The following is a 22,620-nucleotide window of genomic DNA, read 5'->3' as shown; positions in this document are numbered from 1 at the left end:
ATTCAAGGCACTGCCATTCAGGTTGAATTCGGCACCAAGGGTCTTCACCAAGTGCCTGGCACTGGTGGCGGCGCGGCTGCACCTCTAGGGGATCCACGTCTACCCCTATCCGAGCGAAGTCAAGAGAGCTCGCCGTCGACCACACAGCAAGGACCATCGTCCTACTCACGGAACTGGGGTTCTCGATAAACTATGCAAAGTCCTGCTTGGTGCCATCGCAGGACGCCCTGTTCCTGGGAGCCAGGCTCTACACAGTGGCGCGGCTGGCTTCACCATCAGAGGAGAGTATAAAAGCCATCCTGGGCAAGGTACAACGGCTGTTGACCATGGAAGTTGCCAAGGTGAGGTCCATCAAGTCCCTGCTCGGCATGATGTTGTGCATCTACCTTGTGCGTCTGTGCAGGTTGCGGCCGCTGCAGGAGTTCCTTGACGCCCGGTGGATACAAGTGGTGGGAAGCTTCGAAGACAAGATCTCCCTCAAGTCTTTCCGACAAGCGATCTGGTGGTGGGGCACCCATGCGCACCTCGTGGCGGGCATGGACTTCCAGACCCCAGCACATCAGGAAACTGACGACGGACGCCTCCCTGGAGGGATGGGGCACGCACACCGGAGATCTCCGCGCAAGAGGCCTCTGGCTCCCATAGGAGAGGTCGCTGCACATCAATGTCATGGAGCTCCGGGCCGTGTTCTGGGCCCTCGGGTCCTTCCTTCCGTCCCTCAAGGGCAAATTGGTACGGGTGTTCACCGACAACACCACCTGTTCTACATCCGGAAGCAGGGGGGCACCAGATCCCCGGCTCTCTCCAAGGCAGCGCAGGATCTGTGGCACTGGGCCGTCGCTCAGGGGATGTTCTTGGTACCCTTTCACCTGGCAGTAGTGAAGAACACCGTCGCCGACTCACTCAGCAGGGAGCTGTGCTCTTGCCACGAGTGGGAGCTTTGACCTAGATCAAGTAGATCTATTCCGAAGATGGGGCATCCCCAGATCGATCTGTTCGCAACAGCGACGAACACCAAGTGCAGGAGGTTTGCCAGCAGGTTTCCCCAGCCGGGGAGCTTGGGGGATGCATTCTCCTTCCCCTGGGATGGCCTGTTCCTCTATGCGTTCCCACCGTTGCTTCTGCGACTCATCAGTCAACTTAGACGGTCCCGGTGCAGGATGATCCTCGTCGCACCGGCGTGGCCGAGGCAGATCTGATTCCTGGACCTTCTGGACATGTCAGCGTCCCCTCCAGTCAAGTTGCCAACAGACAAGATCTGCATCTTCGCGCCAGGGAAGGAGGAGCGATCCTGCATCGCGACCCAGGATCGCTGAAACTACAGGCCTGGCTCCTGCAGCACGGATGCGTAGGCTATGATATCCCGGCGGACTGCAAGGATGTGCTTGCCAAGGCCAGGGCTTCCTCAACTCTTAAGTGCTATGGACATGAATGGAAGAGGTTCTCTGTCTGGTGCCGTGCACAGAAGATCAACCCTCTACGGATTACGGCCCCTCAAGTTCTGCCGTACTTGCTGCTGCTAGCCAAGGCAGGGCTGGTGCATGCCTCCATCAAAATTCATCTGGCGGCTATCTCCCGCTACACCAGAACTCTGGGACAGTCGTCGCTGTGGTCGCAACGCCTGCTGAATGAGTACATGAAAGGACTGTTCCGCTCGTTCCCGCCGGTGAAGGCCCCGGCGTGGGAGCTCAATGTGGTGCTGACCAGGCTCATGGGGCCACCATTCGAGCCTTTGCATTCAGCACCGCTGAAATTCCTATCGTGGAAGACAGCGTTTCTTGTAGCCATCTCCTCTGCACAACAAGTTGGAGACATCCAGGCCCTCTCCTGTAAGCCTCCGTATCTGACATTCCACGAGACAAGGGTAGTGCTGAGGACGCACCCCTCCTTCATGCCTAAGGTGCCGTTGGACTTCCATCTCAACGAGCCCTTGGTGTTGCCTGTTTTCTTCCTGTCACCTTTGTCGCAGACTGAGAGGACTTTGCACTCGTTGGATGTGGCTAGAGGGCTAAAGTTCTACGTGACCGCACAAAGAGTTTTCGGAAGACATCACAGCTGTTTTTGAACTTTGGCGCTGTGAACCAAGGGAAGGCCCTCTCCAAGGCTTCCATTTCCAGGTGGCTCTCCGGCTGCATCATGCACTGTCACTGGTTGGCAAACTGACAATTGCCCTGCCGTCTGAGAGCCCATTCGACCAGAGCGATCGCTGCTACTACGACGTTCCTGTCTGGTGTACCCCTGCTGGACATCTGCAGGGCTGCTACGTGGAGATCGACTCACACCTTCACGAGTTTCTACCACGTTGATCTGGATTCCAGGGGGAGTCCAGAGTCGGCCAAGCAGTGCTGCGCAACCTGTTTGTTTGAAGGTGAGCCTGGTGAGGAGGTAAAGGATGCTTAATGTTGAGCCTTGCCGCCTCTTTGGTTGTGCATGTGTACTGCTATGTATTCTTGTATTCATGAGCATGTGAATCCATACCAGACCCCATGCTGCAGAAGGAACAAGTTACTTACCCGTAACTGTTGTTCTCCAGCATGGGTCTGGCATGGATTCACATGCGAACCCTCCCTCCAACCCCTCTTCGGCTCTTTCTTGGTCCTACTGCCACTTAACGTGCTACCAAATCTGAAGATGGCTGCCAGAGGAGGGGCTTAGGTAGAGGGCAGTCATTGGCTGGGGGCAGAGTGACCCTGAGACCAGTGATTGGTTATTAGTAGAAAGAAAGTTCAGAAACGTAACAAACTGATTTTTTGCTTCACCAAGGATTCCCAGCCTGACGGGGAATATTCATGAGCATGTGAATTCCATGCCAGACCCATGCTGGAGAACAACAGTTACAGGTAAGTAACTTGTTACGTCGAGTTGACTGATTATGTGATTTATTACTAAGTAATTGTACAACTGGCAGGGTTCTACTGCCCTGGCATTACTGAATGTAATTGTGCAAGTAACCAAGAATAGGCGTGACCTATACTGAATGTGGATGAAAAGGTTGTGACTTCCCTAGAGCTACTGTTGGGTGTTCCAAATAAGGTCTATGCTTTGGTCTGTGCACTTTCAAACAGTGTTGTCTTTTGATAATTGTGATTACATATAATGTGTGATAGTACTTATTTACTCCATGATTTATCAGGGCCTACATCTATTTAAATAAAACCTTTATTTTTACAATACATTGTGTTTGTGTTTTTGGGCCATTTGTATTACAATTTCATTTGTACTGCTACTACAGCCCTCTCTCCCTCCTAAAATAAGCCTGGCTGCTCGGTCTACGCTACCTTGAACTCTGGTGGTACAGCCTTATACTAAAAGTGGAGTCTTGTACTGCCTCAGTTGAATGGTTTTACTAAGCCCTTAGTTGTATTTCAGAAAAACACTAACGACGGCATTGAGACTGTCCTGAAAGAGTGCACATGGGTAACCTGTTAACAGGCTGTTTAATTAGTGGTGTTTCCTGGATTATTGCATGATTCTCTAGTCTAATCAAGCATAGTTACATCTCTGCCTCTGGTGCAGGTTACTGGGTTCTACCTAGAAGGCAGGGGGCGCCTCTATTGATCATATAACACCAGCTACGCTTTGTTGGTCAAGCTAGGTGTGTGCAGCCCGCTGCTGCATAGCCCGGAAATCCTTTGGTCTATAATAAACCTTTATTTGTTATAATTAAGGCTTCTGGTTTTGTTTATTTTTCTATTATTTCTGCCTGTATTCATTCACTTTTATGTTTGTCATATAAAAAGAGAATTTGCGACCAGTATTTTTCTGCTTTTATTTTAATGATTTTTTTTTTAGCATACAGCCATACAGGAAAGAAATGCCAGCTCAATTTTTTCCGTAACAAAAACGGTTGCTTCTGTGACTGCTGCTGTCTTACGCTATATGCTGTCAGCAGTTTTAATGCTTTATTTGTACAACTTTTACACTCTCCATGCTGCCAATCTGCAATGTGATTGGCCTGAGATGTGAGTGACATCGCAGGGAACCAGACAGACGTGTTTTGTTTTTATAAATGGACAGAAAGCAGATTGATTTCCATTTGTATATGTGTAAAAATCAGTAAAAACGGAAATCTGGAAGCCCTACTTCTGGTGGAAGTGTTTCTTTGGAACCATTTTTATGCTACAGGTTCTTTGTACCTTCCCGCACACTCGCTCCCTTCTAAAATGAGCCTGGGTGCTCTGTCTATGCTACCGAATACTCAGGTGGTACAGCCTTATACTAAGTGGAGTTTTGTACTGTCTCGGTTGTATGGTTTTACTAAGCCTTAGTTGGACTTTAAAAAAAACTGTTCAACACTCCCTAACCAACATTTTATCATGTTTATTCATAATCTAGTGAGACAAACGATAAGTTGCTGTGTGCTTATTATAGCAAAACACAAAACATTGCTTTGACAAAATGATTTGTATTCAAATGCAGAAATTAACCCTTTTCAAACTTTCTCTTAAGCTTTCAAGTTTCAAGAGAAATATAGTTTAAATGCACAAAACATTTATGGCTCGGTCAGCGCCCTCCTTTCAATTGGTTATCTAATTTTAACATCATGCAATCTGAAAGTGTGCAAAAACAGTTTATTTTCACTTGTGCTTGAAAAGAAAACCCTGTGAAAGTCAGGTAAGAAAGCTGCAAACATTTGTGATTTGCCTTGTATTAAGAGCTTTTCAAATCAGGTTTATGCCGTTTGACAGTGTAGTGCTTTTCTTTTAGGGTGCCTGCTGTGTTCATGTTGCACTTCTCTGAAGGACTGCCACATGGTAACTTGAAGGATTATTCGTTTCAATTTGAAGGGGGTTCTTATGAAGTAACTGTGGTTATCCAATACCAAACAAATCATTTTGCTACCTGGGTCTTGACTCCAGATGGTAAGTAAACTCGGTGCATTTGCTTTTTTTCCTTAATTGCAGTTGTTAGAAATGATCCTTTCTTGCATGCATTTATTTGTACAGTAACATTATTTTGTAATGGGAGTTCGTGCCTGATTAGAGATTTTGGGCCAGAGTGTCAAGGGTCAGCAGTGGGTGTGGTTTATTTGTACATTCCTAAAGCTTTCAAAACCGGGTGCAGCCTTTTCTTGTATGGTCCTGGATGTCTGCTCCTGTAATTTTGACTAAACCTCGATCAAGCGTTTTAGACCCATTGACTGTGGGTAATTGTTACCTTTCTACAACCCCCATCAAGGATTGTTCAGGGGGATAGATACACAATGAAATTGAATAGAGAAGGTAACTGCTCTTTGAGGGCAAGCTTAACTGCAAAAGGACACATTCTGCACACTACGAATCATACATTCAAGTGGACAGTTTGAGTTATTTGATCCGGATTTTGTGGAAAGAAATGGCTTGCAAAATTCCAACTGGTAGTTGGACCAAGACTAACCTATTTCTCTGGCGCAATATGGTAGAGCTCCCTAACCTTTGTCAGTTTTTCCCTGGCCAGGAAGAAACTGAAATCAGTTTCTATGTTCACTTAAGTTATTGGTCACACTGTGATAATTCCTTTCAAAAGCTCATAATTTGGCAAAAGCTTGTGCTTTGAATTTTTTTTTTTATAATGTTCTCAATTAGAGCAAAGCATATTCGGGTTTGACTGTATTTTCTTAAATTGTTTTTTAATTGAAAAAACCTGTGATAATGTACGATTGTTTTATTATGAGTTGTACTGCCTTTTATCACAAATTGGCGAACTGGTCTTTAATGCTTAAAACCAGTTTACACGAAGGTTGACAAAATCCACTGAGCAGGAGGAAAAAAAGTTTATACTTTTTTTTTCAGCATGATTGATGCCTCGGCTATAGGCAGCAAACACTGCACCAGTGTGTGAACCTGGCCGAGCACCATGAGCTCTGTAAAGGCACTAAATCACCTTCTCTAGTTCAGAGCCCTAAAAGGTTAAAAAAAAAAACTCTTCCTGCAGTGAGATGCATGCTGTGCAGAACATGCTGCTGAAGCATCTTGGTAGGGGAACACTGCTTCTTGATCAGTTGAGGGTCTGTTAATCTCTCAAATACGGCGCCCTGTTATCCCCCTACAATGAACCTAGGGCTCCTAAAAACAACCATCCTTGTCCCATTACTGCATTTTAATCACCTCCCATATCCTCTCCTCAATTCCTCATTGTTTGGGGATAATTCTCATTTCTGTGCTAATGCCCTTCAACTGTAGAGACCCCCAGCTCTTTTGCTGGACTTTTAATTTTTATCCCGGAATAACTGAGTAACTCACTTGAGACTTGCAGCAGCTGCTCTTTGACTCGCTCTGACTTTCCCAAGCCTAACAGCTTGTGGCCCTAGAGTGATTTTCTACAAACTCTGTAACTTTGTGCAAGACTTTTGTGCTATCTAAGAAGTGCCTCAGCTCCGTAGACGACGTTCACATGACATTGGCTGTCCTGGCACTCTGCAGACTCTTCTAGTCCATTGACTTTGATTCTAACTGTCCCTCATAGGTGGTACATTGGCTTTGAACTAATATTGCTCGGAAAGACTTAATTGGAAGATTGAAAAGTGCTCACATGCTCTGAGAATGTTTAACCTGCTTTCCTTCCTTTAACCTTTCATTTTCCACCACCGCAGAATTTTACCAAGTGCAAAAAGTGATCTATAAATACCAATACATTTGAAGTCACCCCAGGGTGTAGGAAGTGTGTATGACACATCTCTAAAGAGTATCTACTTGCTTATCTTGCTTATCTTGAACGTGTTACGAAGTGTATTCTTTTGATTGTTGCACACTGCCCTTTTTAAAGAATATTTATTTAAAACTGACTGTTAAATACATTATTTTAGTAGAAAACCTTGTGTAAGTGTTCTTTGGATACTTGTATTTGTGGATTTCAATGCTACACCGCTACAGCTCACATTTACGCCTCTTGACAAGTCTGGCTGCTCAGTCACTCTACTAACTTGTGTAGTACAGACGTACACCAATATGTGAGTTACCTAATACCAAGAGGACACGACTGTTGTAATCTCCCACAGGGTTACTCCATACAATTTTGCTTAACACATCTTTTTCTAAAGTGAAGCCTGTAAAAGTATGTACATTTTGTGCACTAAGAGCGTAAGCCCAGCGAAAAAATGTGAACTTTGTTTTAAGATGGTATTGCTTTTAGACGAGGTCAGTGGCCGGTTAGGATTGTGGTGTCCCTGGATCATTTGTGGGTATTTCAACTCTTGCTGAAGAGATCTCCACAGTTTGGTATTTCTCAGTTGCTGCCATGTATGTCACTGGCCCTCACTGGCCTGCTTTTGCCATAGTCTCCTAAAAGATTGGGGTCATGCCCGAGTTCAGAGTATTCTAAAGTCTTGTCTTGTACCTACACAGACCTACCTAAGTTTGACATTTGACTGCACGTTGGCTGATCTAAATATACTAATTTGCTGGTAGTAGGCCATTTTCAGAAAGTAACCTTGGTCTTTGTTCTATCAGATTTGGTATGTTGTGCAAACTGTATGCAATTGAATCCATAAATTCACCAAGGAGGCAGTTAAAATGGTTTTAGGGCTAGATTTGCACAACTGGAGCTTTTAAGGTTGAATCATATTATGGCTGCCATGCTCTGCACTCATAGTAGCTAGCTAACATATTTGGAGTAGATCCCAACATAGTATTAGTTAAAGTGCATGTTAATTCTTTGAAGCCTGAGAGCCCCAAATGTTTAGGGGCTCCATGTTCATGCAACGGAAACATGATTAGGAGTTTTAAACCTCTCCATAACACTTCTGTTGGTACCACAATCTTACCAGTGTTGGTCATCCATTGTGAGGGCAGATACCTGTCCCATTGTGAAGCTAGGGATTCTCAAAAACAAGAATACCGTTTGAATAGCAGGCCTGTGTAGGTTTGCAGGCCTGTGTAGGTTTGCAAGTTCTAGAACCTCACGCTAGTTAGAAGCAATCTCTCGACCACCAGAAGAGCGCATGTTTGATTTAAGCAAACAGGCCGGATACAAGGTACCCACTCTGACGATATGCCTGTTACTTTCTGGAAAACAGACTTCTAACTGAAAAAGACAGAAATCTTGCCCGATATTAGGAAAGATTTCTTTGGCAACTTTCCCTCCATAGTTCTATGGACCCCCAAACTTTTTGCTTTTTGTTTTTGAAACTGTCCTGACCTTTTACAGAGAAATTAAGCATTTAGCTTCACTCCCCTGACCTTTTCCTCATTTTGTTATGGGGAACCTGATCGGTGTTGGGCTAGTTTTCCTAAAGTCCACCTAGAGGTAAGACTATAAAACTATCCCTTGGTATACAGGTCCCCAACTCTTAGTATAAGTCTGTACTAACCAAAGGATTGAGCAGCCAGGCTTATATTGGGAGACACATTTATTTTATCTATTGGGTATTTATAATGGACCTATACAGAATTTCGCACTGCAACATGACAAGGGGGTGGTGGAACAGGGTGGACAAAACAAAAATGATCCTACTAGGCCTTGTGACATTCAGTAAAGTGAAGTGCATTCGGGTGTAGTAGTACTGGTGGTCAGGGCGACGGGCCCGTGAGAGAAAAGGCAATTGCCAGGGGAAAGCAGAGTGCAGGGGAAGCAAGGTCCACAAGCTGAGTGCGAGGTAAGGGACTACAGGGTTGCAGGCCGAGCCAGGCTATTGTGTGATGAGGGCAAAAGCAGGTTAAGGCGGGTGTTGGGGGGGAAGAGGGGTCAATGTGAGCTGTCGGGTTGTAAGAGATTCAGTGACCAGTATACAAATAAACATTTGCACTCAAGGTTTCTTGATTAAAAAATTATTTATTATTTTAAGAGTCAGTTGAATAAGCCTTCTTTAGAAGGGAGTAAATATATGTAACAGAAAAAATATACTTCAAAATACACTCTGTTTCTGTAAATGAGTAGATGCCCATTTGGGATGTGTCACACACTTCATACACCCTGAGGTGACTTAAAAAACTAGGACACTGTGGACATTGATATATCACAGGTACATTTAGAGCAATACTGAGTTTGGTGTCACAGAAAAGGTTTTGGGACTAAAACAATGGTTAACAAATATTCTTAAGGAGAGAAGTACTTTTTCAACCCCCAATGCAAAGTAAATTAACCTTTTCCCAGCTACACAAGTTATAGAATGTGACTTTTGTTGAGGGATAAAGCACAATGTCAGAGGATAGAAGTCTTTCAGGGATCCAGGACCGCCAATGTTAATTGAGCAAATGTCTAGGTGAGCTGAACCATTTATTTATTTTTTTAAATTGCATTGCAATTTTTACAAAGACAAACATACATATTGATCCCATATATCCACTGTTGGGTTTCCTCTTCCCATCAAATTAAATGTTCTAAAAGTTTCCGTCATTAAGTTCTTAGGTTACAAGTTAATCGGGAGGATTGCAGGAGTTGGTGGAAAGACTTTCCGAATGAATCTGACTACAGCAGTCACCCATAAGGTAGAAGTTCCACTCATCAGGGTGGACCTTCGTTGGTCATCATCCAATGTTTGCAGAGATTGGAAAAGAGGTGTTAGAAACTGCTGTCGCACGGTAGTCACGTCAGGACAGTAGATCACGTGTTTAATTGATTGTCACTACCTCGTTCTTGCAGAATTGACAGCCGGGTGACTGACTCAGTCCTCTTATGATCAAGATTTCGTTAGTTTGGATTAGGTTAAGGCGTGCTCTCATGAAGGTTTCCCTGTAGCGACGGTCTGGAAAATCCAGTCAGCACAAAACAGTTTTTCCTTCACACGCATACGATGAGATCATCTTCAGAGCAGCACAAGTCTGCCAGGGTTGTCTTAAGATGGCTGGCCCAATAGGTCAGTCGCAGCGGTGATTTGTTCACGATTCCCCTGTTGATTAGTCCCAGTACCTTTGGCCCATTTGGTATAATTTTTTTTCGGTATAAGGTCAGGCGTTTCCAGTCCACTGCTGCTTCGATCGATGATGGTGATAATTCTCTACGAATCACATCGAGTTGAACTGAAGTTTATTTTCTCCAGATAATTGATTCTAATCGCGCCCAGGATACCGTCAGTGCTGTATGTTAATGAGGGGATGATTTTTCCCTTGTAATACATTATGGCTGCCGCCAATGAGAATCTGCCAAATTTAACGTCCATGATTTTTTCTTGGCTGGTCAATTGTTTGGCTTTAACTTGTAGGTCTTCAAGAAACGGAGTCTCTACCAGGCTGCTGTTAGTGGTCGTTCCCACATATTAAAAGGTCTCGACTTTTTCAATTGGATTTGAGTCCAATCCATGTAAAGGGCTCGGTCTTCTTGTTGCCTCGTTTGAAACACATAGCTTTGATCTTGGATTGGTTTATTTCCAGGTGGTTTAGAATGGTGCATCTCTGCAAACTGTCCAGCTGTCTTTGCAAGCTAATTCTTCTTTGATCAATCAATGAGGTTATCCGCGTTTATCAAACAAGTCACTTTCTCCCCTCCCATAGATGGTGGGAAGGATTTCAATGTAGGCTCAAAGTGATGGATATCCGAGGTGAAAAAATTGTATATAGCTGGGGCCAAAGGGCATCCCTGCTTTACTCCTCGGTGTCTTGGAATTTGGGATGACCGGAGCCCTCCTTGATTTAATCGAACTTGGATTTTTCTGTCTGTATGGAGCGCTTTCAGAGGGCCCTTTACTACTTCTGGGCATCCTAAGGCTTCCATCTAGCTCCATAGAAGTTGGCGATCGACTCGATCTTGGACAAAATCCACAAATACTTTGAAGATCTGACCTTTGCTGGAGTGTCTTGTCTTTCAATATGCTTAGTAGCATAATGTTTGCTGAAGTACCCACAGTTTTAACAAATCCAGTCTGGAATGGGTCGATCGCGTGTAAAGTCCAAGCTGAAAATGTATCCAAAAGGAAGGATCTGAAGATTTTCCCTATCACGTCCAGCAACGCTATGGGCCTAAAGTTCTTTGGGTCAGAGTTGTTGCCTTTCTTATAAGTGGGAACTATTATTGCTAATTTCCATGAGTCTGGAATTAGCCTTCCTTTAGAGATGTCACTAAAAACTGCTTGGATAAAAAGCGACCATACGTAAGGATGCTCCCTTAACATAGCGTTTGTCAGGCCGTCTGTGCCACGGGCCCTTGATTTGTTAAGTTTTTTTATTTTTCCCATGATGTCAGATGCTTCATACTCACAAGCCCACGATACGCCAACTTTGTTTGAGTTCTCGGGGACATGGGATTGATTTAGATCCGTGGAGAGAGTGGAGTCCTCTCATTCACGCTATTCGATAGGACCGCCTGTTTTGTATTCGAGGCACCTTTGATCAATGACCAGAATGCTTGGATTTCTTTTCCACTGAAAGTTCTTAACATTTGCTCAGCGTCTTGCTGTAGCAACATGTGTCTGGTTAATTATCCAAGATTTGTACTCTTTGATGGTTCTTGCAGCTTTGGCTTTAAAGCTAAGATTTTGATTTTGCAGCCTGCTGTTAGATACGCCGCCTTTTTTTTTCTCAAGTAAGATGGGATCAAATGAGTGACGGCGCAAGGTGTTTTTGCTATTTTTTTGAAGGGCAGCTATTGAATGGAGTTAGCAACGGTCTGTAGTCAATCATTGTTTGCGGGGCTTTGCCGTGAATTCTAGAGGCAGAATACGCTTTTATGACTGCTACATCTTCAGGTTTCAGGCGCAATCTATTGCAAGCAATGTTCATCTCCACCCCAGTCTTCGTCATAGATTGCCAGCTGGTGTTTACCTGATGTAACCTTCATTCTAAGAGGTTATGGTCACTGTTTGTAGTTCTTTTAACAGTGATAGGATTGTCGAGTTGGAAAAGATCGAAAGTGACAAAAATGTGATCCAGGTCGGGGGTTTGAAGTTCTTTCCCATGTAGGCTTGTTTATACAGTCAATGCCCTCCTTCTTTTTTTAGTTGGTAAAAGTCTCTATCCTTCATAAATCTTGACCATTTTTTTACCTCTTTGTAGGGCCATACAGGTTGCTTTTTGGGGCTTCGTAAGCTTCTTTGCAGCTTCTTTGCAGGTTCGAAGACAGCGTTTACATCTCCGCAAATTAGAGTATGGTCCATCTCGTTTTCTGCCAATGAGCTGTCAAGGATTGAGGTGACCAGTTCGATAAATTTAACATCTGAAATCGCTAACGGGTTCCAGTAGCATGTCACTACTAACAAGTTTCCAGTGTTCTTTCCCTTGCTGGCGTCACAGTTCGCTGACCATTCGATAATGATTGCCAAACAAAATAGGTCAGAGTGAATCATTTTGGTGACAAACCCCCGATTCGAACTGCTATTAAAAGGCCAGAGTAGGGACGACCTTTCTCTCCCTTTGCGGCCAATGCTGCAGTTACTTAATAGCCGTCTATATATGGGCAGTTAACAAACCAAGTCTCTTGTAGGCATAAGATACCGTAATCGACCAGGTTTATGTCGCTAGGAGTCATTAGATGGTGACATCCCCTGGTGTTCCAGCAAGCCAACCTCAATGGTTTTACTTTATCTGGTTGGGCGATGCCAGGTGGCTCCAAGTTCCGATGTGTACTTGCCTGGGTGTCATGGGAGGCCATTTGGAGCAAACTGGATGGCTATGCTCTTATTTTACAAAATGCGTCTTGAATCCATGACCGGTCTTCGGCTGGGGAATAGTTTTTCTTTCTCCACAGACCGCCCAGGTGTTTGTGACTCTAGGGTCCTGTTCTCTTGGATAACCGTGATCGTAATCGCCGATCCTGGACCAGTCCGCTTTCTTCCTATGGTCAATGGGTCCAGATAAGTCAGCTATTCGAATTGTGTCTGAGGCTCATTTTAACTCTTAAGTAGGACTTGATGCCTCCTCACATACTTTCTGAGGCTGGTCGTTATCTATGTTTATTGAAAGTTCCCTTAGTGGAGCTATAGGTCGAGCTTGTTCGACTGGTGTTAAGTCCAATCCCAAAATTCAGAGATTTTCTATCTCTTTAGACGGCATTGTTCGTACCACTTGAGATGGTACGTGGAGGAAGACAGTCCGTTCGATGTTTTATGCCAAATTCCACGATTTTGATGTCATCGGACACTAGTTGGCACAAATTTGGAATGCTGTGTAAAATCTGTACGATTGTTTCACGATTCAGGATTAGCTTTTTACTTTTGTCGAATATAGATTTGAACTTAAACAACCGGTTTTCTCTCTGATCGTTTCTCTGATGTACTGCATTTTGGTCGTATCTGGGGATATCACACTGACGTCTGGGTGAAATGGAACTTCTGGGCCTGACCTTTGAAGAATGTCTGTGGTTGCTGGCAACGCCTGCCTTGTTGTTAGGTAGGTCTTTATTACGCTGGTGCAAGGGTTACTTATCAACTTATTCTGCTCCCTTGATGTCCATCCGTGATCCTGAGCCAAGGGTTTAGGCTTTTGGACTTGCGTATTTATAGTGCGCGACGATCCTTGGGTAGAGCGGAGGGCAGGTGGCCACTCTTTGTTTATTGTGCCCTTTCTTGTTTCTGATAGTGTTTGAAATCGAGGTAGGTTGGGCACGTGTGGACTTCATACTGCTCTTATCGTTGTTTCTGATGATTCCTGTTGAGTATCAGGTTTCGGGCGTATGTCGGCCAAGTCGTCTTCCTCCAGTTCCTCGATTGGCTGTTGTGAAAGATTGATCAGGTCCGTAAGAGTATCTGACGATTCACTTCTATGTCTGGGAGGTTTGTTTCTCGGGCCATGGATGTCACCAAAGGCCCCAGTGGGAGGCAGCGTTCAATTACCAAGACCTTTTCGGTTGCCCGTTTAGCTGAACGATCATCACAAAAGGTTTTAGGTCCCGCTCCTTTGGGCCCATAGGTAGGTTCCCCGTTTGAACAACTAACTATTCTGTCCTTTTGCCCAGGAGGGTTGAGGTTTCTTTTCTCAAAAATACAATAGTCTTTGTTGGTAGGTTCTTCAGTGCAGTTTTCGAGTGTCACCTTACGGGTTTGTTTGGCGGGTGGGTGGGGGGGAAGAGAACACTGCAACTGGTCTGCTAGTTTCAAAACTACACATCCGTTGCTTGGTCCTCTTGCCTGATTGGCAACGAGTTTAGCACTTTTCTGGCCTGGAATCATTTTTTTTTTTACTCCTTTTAACTTGTGTTGGATTTGGGGAAGTAGGTGTTTGCGTTGAGCATTTAAATGTTTCTTTCGTGAGATCTATTTGGCAGGACGAAGTTGTTTTAGTGGAGGGAAAGCTTTTGTTAACGTCCTGATCTGTAGGTTGACAGCCTATGTCCAGAGAAGGTATTGTGGGCTTATGTGCCAGGTCTGGAGGTTTCTCCAAGGCTGTGATGAAGCCTTCCAAAAAGACTAGGTGTGCATCATGGCTATGAGGGTAGTATGATCCCTCATAGTATTGTTTATTCCTTCATATAACTTTGAGAAGGGGGCGATGGTGACAGTTGACATGATGGAGATCAAATCCGGTTTCCTTGGGGGTACTGTTTGTTCTTTGGTCCTGATGGCCCTCAGATCTTCTATCACCTCTTTGGGGAGAGTTCTGTACCAACTCACGGTTCTCCAAGTTGGACAGGGGACGTGGAAGGTGGGTTAAAGGTTCTGCTGCTCCTTTTTGGTGTAGCCGGAGAGTGTACTGGGTTAATGGTCTGTGGGTTGAGTGCTGTGCCTTTCACAAGGTCCAGGTCAGGGGAACTCGCATCTTGTGGAGAACTGGCAAGGTGTGGAGTCGAAGTGCCAGGGCTCTGACCATTTAGACAAGGTACCACTTTATTTATTTGAATTTATAAAGCGCCCAGCGGCCCTGGAGCATCGTGGCGCTGTTACAGAATATTCACTTAATACAAGATGGCAGATTAGACAGAAACAGTGATACAAAATAGCAAGGATAATACATAGGCAGGAATACATGTTAATGACAATTGGTGTTCCATGGTAAGAGAGGAACAGTACATTTTGGCGGTGGTCTAGTTAAATAGCTTTGTTTTTAGCACCTTTCTGAAAACTGTGTGGGATTCTTCGTTTCTTAAGCTGAGTGGAAGCGCGTTCCAGGCTTCTGGGGCTAGTACTTCAAAGCTGGTGCCGCCCGCTTTGGCTCTGTTGAATTGCTGGTACTGAGAGTAGGTGAGAGTATTGGTCACGTTTTGGTCTGTAGGCCGGAGCCTGATGTATTCTTTCTGCTTTGTATGCTGGGGCGGTCTGGAACTTTCTCAACCAGATCTTGATTTGAATTTATTGGAGTTCTAATACTTTGATCCAGTATTTTGTGTGAAGACGTTTTCCCTGGAACAGTGTTTCGTATGTCAATTGCCCTCCTACTCTGTTCAGCTAGCCTAGGGATTTCCAGGCTTGGGTCAGATGGAGCGGGTGCTTTTACAGATGGTATTTCTGGACAGGTGATTTCGTGGCTCTCTCTGATTTGAGCCTGTAAGGAAGAAAGTGTAACTGTCTCCAAGGCATCTGCAGCTCACTCCAGGAGTTCTGCATCTGAAAGGTCGTGGACAGGTGTAGCAGGCAAATCATCGCCAATCAGTTTCTGCTTTAAGAAAAAGTTTTTCAAGCTTGCTGACAGTAACGGACAATTTCCTTTAATCTTCCTATACACCCGCTTCGGGGGTTTTAAGAGTTTTGTCCTGCTGTTAGTTGTAGACTGCAAAACCAATTCTTTCTTTGTCTTTGGTCTCGCAATGATTAGTCTGTGAGTTGTGCTTTCGTTTTGTTGAGATTTCAGTGGTCCTGTGCCCATGCTGGGCCTTTTGTTGTGATTTCCTTAATAGCGGCTTTGCATGTTTTCGTGCTGATGGATTGGTCCCTCGTTTTGCATTTTAAGCAGTTTGCTTTTTACTTTTACTTCGCATTTGCTTTGTCGATGAAATGTTCTTTGGTGGTTCTGTTTTCGAGGGGCAGAGTGGCACGGCTGTAGGCGGAAGGACGGGTCCTCTCCCCCCCCACCCCCTGTATTCAGTGCGCTCGCCACTAGTCCTTGATCAGACTGAGACGCCGCTCCAAGGCACTCCACATCTCCCTCTGAGAGCGCCATCCGCGCACCATGCGAGCGAGTGGAAGGGGGGCAGAGGTTCGTCCAGACAACAAGCCGCCGACGCCCCGGGTTCAACATAGGCATCCATCGGTCTGCTCTCCACCGGTAAGAGGGCATTGTTTCTTGTTAGATGCAACGTGGATTTGGGCGAGGGTTGTAATGTTTGCATATGCAGCGTGAGAGTGGTCGGATCCCCAAGGCTTGATTGAGGCTGACATGGTTCTTTCAATACTTTAGGTTTCGGGTTGTTTCGGGCCAAAGTAACAGGGGTTGAAGGCGAGAACAAAGTAAGGTTCTTTGTAATATCCACGGGGACGATTTCAACCGTGTGTTCAATGGGGTCCAAAATATCAGGAGTGTTAGAGTACTGTTTCGTCTGGTCAATACATCCTGACACTTGGTGCCCAAGGAGACGGGGTTGGGTCGACAGCTGAGTGGACAAGGGTGATGGTAGCCGGATCTTACCTGGAGCCTCCGGGTGTCCCTCGATGCTGTTACCTGCGTATTCAACTGGAGCAGCCGGAGCCAAAGCTTGAATCCCGCTTGGTTGTGGTAGGTAGGCTGGGGGAAGCGGCGGTGGTCGCTCCCCATAGGAAGTAGGCGGCTCTGAGACTACGTCCAGCGAGGGGGCTCTTGACGCTCTTTCTTCTTCCTTCCGCCTGCGAGCACTTCTCAGGAGGTGGCCTTCCACCTACATCCACGCTGGTTAGGGGCTTGGAGTGGGAGCTAGAGAACGGTGGTAGTGGTCCACAGCAGACAGGCAGCCCTGCAGGACTGTTACTCTATGGTACTCGGTGGCCGCTCCACGGCACGGAAGAGATTTTGAGTTCTGGGTCCACCTGCGAAATGGAGACTGTAGAGAGACTTCAACACAGTCCACTGCAGAACTGTTACTCTGTTACTCTGCACTTCTTGCAGGTGAGTAAAAAGTCTTGCACAATGTTTTAGACGTCTTTGTAGAAAATGAAATCACTGTAGGGCCACAAGCTGGAAGGTATGTGAGGGGCAAAGCCGCAAGCAATTCTGCAAAAGCAACCAAGACAAGTCTCATCTGAGAAATAGCAAGGCTACAAAACAAGATTTAAGTACCCTTAGTTTTACAGTACCTTTGGTTTGAAGAAATTGGTTCCAGCTGACTTTTGTTCCTGTGTAGGTCTGCAGATCCTGTTGTTCCTGGGCCTCAGTCGTTGGGACAAAAGGGAGGACGCCTGGGGACTCCTGCACTACGAATTGAAGGTTGGTGGCAGCAATGGGCAAACTTCAGATCAGTGGCAAAAAGCGGCTTCAGCGGCTCTCGCAAATAGCACCACTGTGGTTTTCCGATACCTTATGGACTTTCCCCGGACCTGGGGTCAAGCACTCTGTTGAGCAAAGAGAAGGCATGGCAGTAGAAGGTCCGACTTTCTTTTAAGGGGTTCCTCTAAAGCACCAATCATGCTGTTCATTATTCTGTTAAACCTCTCCACCAACCCATTGGTTTGGGGGATGGTAGGCTGTTGAGAACTTGTAGGTCACTCCACAGTTTTTCCACATGGTCTGCATGTAGAGGGACACAACATTGGTTCCCCTGTCTGAAATGACCTCCTTCGGAAAACTAACTCTGGTAAAAAAAAAAAAGAGCATTAGACACTGCCTGAGCAGTAACAGCCGTCATAGGCATGGCTTCAGAATACCTGATAGCATGGTCTACCAAAACTAATATCTGTTTTCTGAAGATATGGGAGGGTCAAGGGGACCAACAATGTCAATCCCCACCCTCTCAAAAGGAACTCCAACCACTGGGAGAGGCACCAAGGGTGACACATTCTTGGCTCCACTCTTGCCAGAAGTCTGACGGCTTCTACAGAATTTATCTACATTCAACCCTGTCTTGGGCCAGTAGAAATACAGAGAGATCTTCTTTGTTCTTCTTAAAACTTAAGTGACCAGCCAGTGGGATGTCATGGGCTATCTGTAGAAATTGGGTTCTCACCACCTGGGGCACTACAAGTCTTCTGTAGTCCCCTGAGGTCGACTCAATAGGCTCACTGTAGAGGAGGCCATCCTCCCAGCACAGCCTGTGCTTCCCTGGCTCTTGCCCTTCCAGCTGGCAAGCTGCCTGTTGGCAAAGTCCTTCAAGATTAGGACACTCTCTTTGACCTCTGCTGAAGTCTGACCTACAGGATGATCTTTAGGATCCAGATCTCCAACATAGGGAAGGGCCTCTTTCAGCAGTAGCTGATTCACCACTTTCTTTTTGATCCTCCCACTCAGCCTCATCTGGTGGAGGGGTCACAAGTCTGACCTTGGGCTGTCCTCTCGAGGATGTCCTTTTCCTTTGAGCAGGGGTGACACCCTTCTTCTTTCCTGAGACCTTGGATTTCCCCTTTGTCTCGTTCTTTGGCTTGGAATTAGAAGGGTACCCTTCCTGTGGACTGGGAGTTACAGGAACTTCTGTAACTTCCCACTGAGAGTCATCTAAAGTTGCCTCTCTGGCCATTCTAGTCTGCTCCTGCATCCTTTCACTGGGAGGCCTGAGGGTGCTTGACGCAACTCAGTTGTTAAGTTATTCCCCAATAGGACTCTCCAAGGCACCTCAATTTGTACACTAACAGGTATTCCTAGTCGTATTATTGCACTGGATGAGAGCTGGCAGTATTGGAACCATCTGGAGTGGGCCTCCAGCAAGTTTAGTGGGACCTGTTAGGCAAAGATTGTATGCAGTACCTTTTGGGTGCACTACAAAAACTGACCTAGCAATAGGGACCCAACCTTTGGTATAAGCCTGTACTACTTAGGTTGGTAGTGTGTTGAGCAGCCAGGCTTATCTCAAGAGTGGTCAATGTAAGCTGTAGGGGAGTTGCACAGAGATTCACAATGACAAGTATTCAAATAAACCCACACAAGGTTTCTTGAATAAACAATTAATTTGTCAGTTAGAATAAGCCTTCTTCAGAAGGGTGCAGTATAACAGTAACACTCAAATACACTTCAAAAATACACTCTTCATAGTTCTAAATCAGTAAGTACCCTTTTGGGATGGCCCACAGACACTACTTACACCCTCAGCTGACTTCAATAGTTAGGGTGCTGGGGACATTAATATATCACTGTTGCATTTAGAAACGGGTTTGTTTGTCAAGAGAGGTGTTTATGACACAAGAGATCTCATAAATATTTCTCAAAGCAGGTAAGTACTTTTGTAACCCCCCACTGCAAATGTAGTTGACCCTTTCCTGGAAGGAAGACCAAACACATTCACAGAGGGAAAAAGAGTCATTCAGGGAGCCAGGCTAAGCCAAAGTCAATTGAGAAAAGGTCTAGGTGAAACTGGAGCACTTCTCAGAGGTAGGTACAAAGTCTTGCATAATGTTTTCAAATTATTTGTAAGTAGAAGAATTCAAAGTAGGGTCACAAGCTGTTTTGGCTTGTGAGGTAAAGAGGCTGCAAGCAACTCTACACATCCAACCGAGCAAGTCTCCAACGAGGACAAGTGGTTGCACAACAAGAGGTAAGTTCTCTTAGACTTTACAGTACCTTTAGGTTGAAGAAAGGTGCAGCAGATGACTTCTGTTCCTGTGCAGCTCTGCAGATCTCACTGTTCCTGGGCCTCAGTCGTGGGGACAAGAGGGAGGACTTCTGGGGACTCCTGCACTGCAATGGGACGGTCACCGCTCTCAATTGGCAAACTTCAAATAACTGGCTGTTCAGTGTTTCAGCTCCTCGCGTCCACCGCAAACAGCAACACTACGGTTCCTGGCTGTCGTGATGGGCTTTCCTTGCATCTGGGATCCCGCAGTCTGTTGAGGGGGCTACTGCTCGGTCAGTCATGCTTCCTCGGAGTCCAGAGGGTCTTCCTGGAGCTCTTGGCCAGCTTAAAAGCAACACACACAATCTGGTGTCCCTCTCCCTGGCTATTCGGTTTCCAGCAGCAACTCTGTGGAAATTCAACCAGCTCTGAGAGGATGTCCAAGTGGCTTACTTTGGAGTTGATTGTTCCCACCAACTCAAAGGGAGGAGTCTTTACAGGGACTTCTGTCAATACAAATTTGGAGTTTCAGCACAGCAGCAGAGCTTCACCGGGCAAACCAACAGTCCAGGAATTGCAGCACACGTCTCTTCCAAGTTCTTCAGTTCCTTCGTCCAGTGGTCGACTCTGCCTTCCAAGCCAAAAAGCCTTGCCTTTTATGCAGGTTCCTCCCATTAATACCAGCATAGCTGTCAATAACACAGCAGGGTGGCTGTCCTTTCCGGACAGGCAGCCGGCCAATCACCACAGAGTGCATTTGGGTCTCCTAGGAGTTTTGGGCACCTCCCTCACTTCCTGCCCCCACCAGACACCCTGGAGCCAGAGTCGGGCTTCACTTGTGAATACCGCCAAAGGCAAAGTGAACAAAGGGACCAAACATGGTTTGGCGCGCAGAGTAAATCTCAAGAAGGACCATTTCACAAAGAAATGGTGAAAAAAGACTGGGGCCCTTTCGACAAAAATGGCACCCTTGGGGTGCTTTTCAAAATGCACACCACGGTAGTTAAAAGTAAGCCACTGCCACCAGCCATTCAGTGAGGAAAGGGTAACACAAAAATGTTAGATGAGAAGCTAGACAAAGGGGATACAAAGTAACCCCTCAACCACCCTATTGTAAGATGGTGTGTGCTGGGTCTAGAAAGTTACAATTGTAAGTAGTCAATTTCACATTACTGCTATTGGAAACAGTTTATGCAAGAAAAGGTATTTAAACCTCTGGGGAATCTGAAAGACTTCCCTGTGCCACTCCACTAAAGGTGCTGTGTGACACAATGTTAAAGGACATTTGTACTGCGCACTATCACCACCGAAGTGGTCCCGTGGCGCACTGGCGGCTCTAAAAGAGGAAGGGAGGGTGAGTTAGTGGGAGGAAGCAGGAAAAGTGCAAGAGGGCAGTGATGTGCTGTTGGCGGCCTCAGCCCGCTGGGTCCGTTGGCTGGGCCTTGGTTGTTTGCGGCCGGTAGTCGTTGTGTACTGTTGTGCCAGTCTGTTTTTGTTTTGTTGTTGCAGTGTAGTGAAGTTTGTGTGCTTTGTTGTGCTGTAGGTTTGTGGTTGTTTGGTTTGGAGTTTGAGAGGTGTATGCATAGGGGGAAATTGTTAGTGCAATTGGTTAGTTGGCATCTCTATCCTGAATTGAGGCGCTGCGCTTGCGTAGTCTCCCCTTAGATGCGCCTCTGTCCTGATCTGGGCATGTCTGGCATTCAAGGTCCCTTTCGCATCTGCCCCCCAACCCCACCTCCACCAGCCTCCCTCACAACCCCACCTGTCCTCCCTTCATACTCCTGTGGCCAGTGCACCTGCCATTGTCCACAACTCAGCTAGTGTGGTGATTGCCAATATCTCGACAATTCCACAACACTGTGGTTCCCAGTAGCAACTAAGGGGCGGGTGAAGATGTAGGGTGGGGATTGGCTGGGGTAGTTGACTCTCTCTCCATGGGTGTGACCTGTGTTTCAGTTTATCCAATGTCGCCCGTCCAGGTGCCGTGAGAGCGTCCCTGTCAGTTCTGGGGCTGTCGGTGTCCTTTCCAGTTTAGTCATCCTTTTCTCAATATAAAAGATGCCGCCTATGGAGTTTGTCAGACTCCACAACCAAAAGAAAGAGTTCAAAATCACATTAAAATACATGAGTGGGTAAAAGGATCTAAACTCTCCAGCTAAAAAAAAAAATCAAGTTCTCAAAATCCAGCAAAGTTGCTGGGGGTGGGGTGGGGGTCCCTAAGGTGGAGGAAATTGGCACATTTCTGAGAATTCTCCCTAACATGACCTTTGGGCACCTTGGCAACATCATCAGGCTCGAAGAAACTTTCATCCACCACTGTAATGCTGGACCCAGTGTCTCTAATGGCAGGGGCCTCCTGGCCATTTACAAGGACACTGTCCTTGTAGTATTCTTTTGTGCCATCTAGAACAGTTGTACACATCTACATTCTGCTGTTCCCACAGACCCAGGGACGCAAACACTGGCTGAGACTCCGATGGGGTCTTAAGCCAATAGTTGAAAGTTACCTCTTGCCATATGAACTTCTCCCTCAGGGATGTAGGCTAAGGAGGCAGTGTGGACCCCTGAAGATTTACCCTTACATCTGGGATCCCCTTTCACATGGTCAGTTGACCCACAAGCATAACATTTACCAAATGTTATTTGGAATTGGGGCTGACATCTCTCTGGTTTAGCATCAGAGGTTTCACTAGACTGACCTGCTTTCCCATGGTGTTTACCCTTTTTCCGTTTGTGGCCCTCTTTTGGGTGGTTGTAATTAGAATTCTCTTTTCCCTCCTTGTGCTGCTTCCCCCCCATCCTTCTTGTGAGTGGCCCGAGACTCCTTGTTAGTGGCCCTGTTGGCAACCCACAAGTCAGCAGCCTTTGCTAACTTTTTGGGATCAATCTCATTTGAGTCAGCCAAGTGCTGTCTCAGCTCAGGAGAGCAGGCATCAAAAATAGATTCCAACAAAAAGATTACTCCTTCCTTCAAAGGTGTTCACTCTGTAACCCTTAACCCAACAATCTAAATTATTCAAACATTCACAAACCCAGGTAGCCCAACGGGTACCATCAGTCTTTCTGAGGGTCCTAAACCTCTTAGGGTACTAGGAAGGAGTTTTCCCAAATCTGGCTATTAAGGTCAGCTTCACATTCTCCTGTATTTCAAGTTCACCCACCTCCATTACAGCA

The 22,620-nt window shown here is 45.9% G+C and overlaps 1 protein-coding gene across 4 annotated transcripts in view; it reads left to right on the top strand.

The window, feature by feature from the left end:
- USPL1 (ubiquitin specific peptidase like 1) overlaps positions 1-22,620 on the top strand; it is a 462,937-nt gene that overhangs the window by 287,107 nt on the left and 153,210 nt on the right. For all 4 annotated transcript variants that reach the window (XM_069639225.1, XM_069639224.1, XM_069639223.1 and 1 more), the window contains one exon: positions 4,708-4,862. In XM_069639225.1, coding sequence (XP_069495326.1) covers positions 4,708-4,862 — 155 coding nt within the window. The remainder of the gene's footprint in view (positions 1-4,707; positions 4,863-22,620) is intronic.

This window comes from Ambystoma mexicanum, chromosome 7q, assembly GCF_040938575.1.
Source record: "Ambystoma mexicanum isolate Mex_15411 chromosome 7q, UKY_AmexF1_1, whole genome shotgun sequence".
Classification (NCBI taxonomy): Eukaryota; Metazoa; Chordata; class Amphibia; order Caudata; family Ambystomatidae; genus Ambystoma; species Ambystoma mexicanum.
The sequence above is the reverse complement of the archived record's forward strand: the minus strand, read 5'-3'. Positions and strand labels throughout refer to the sequence as shown.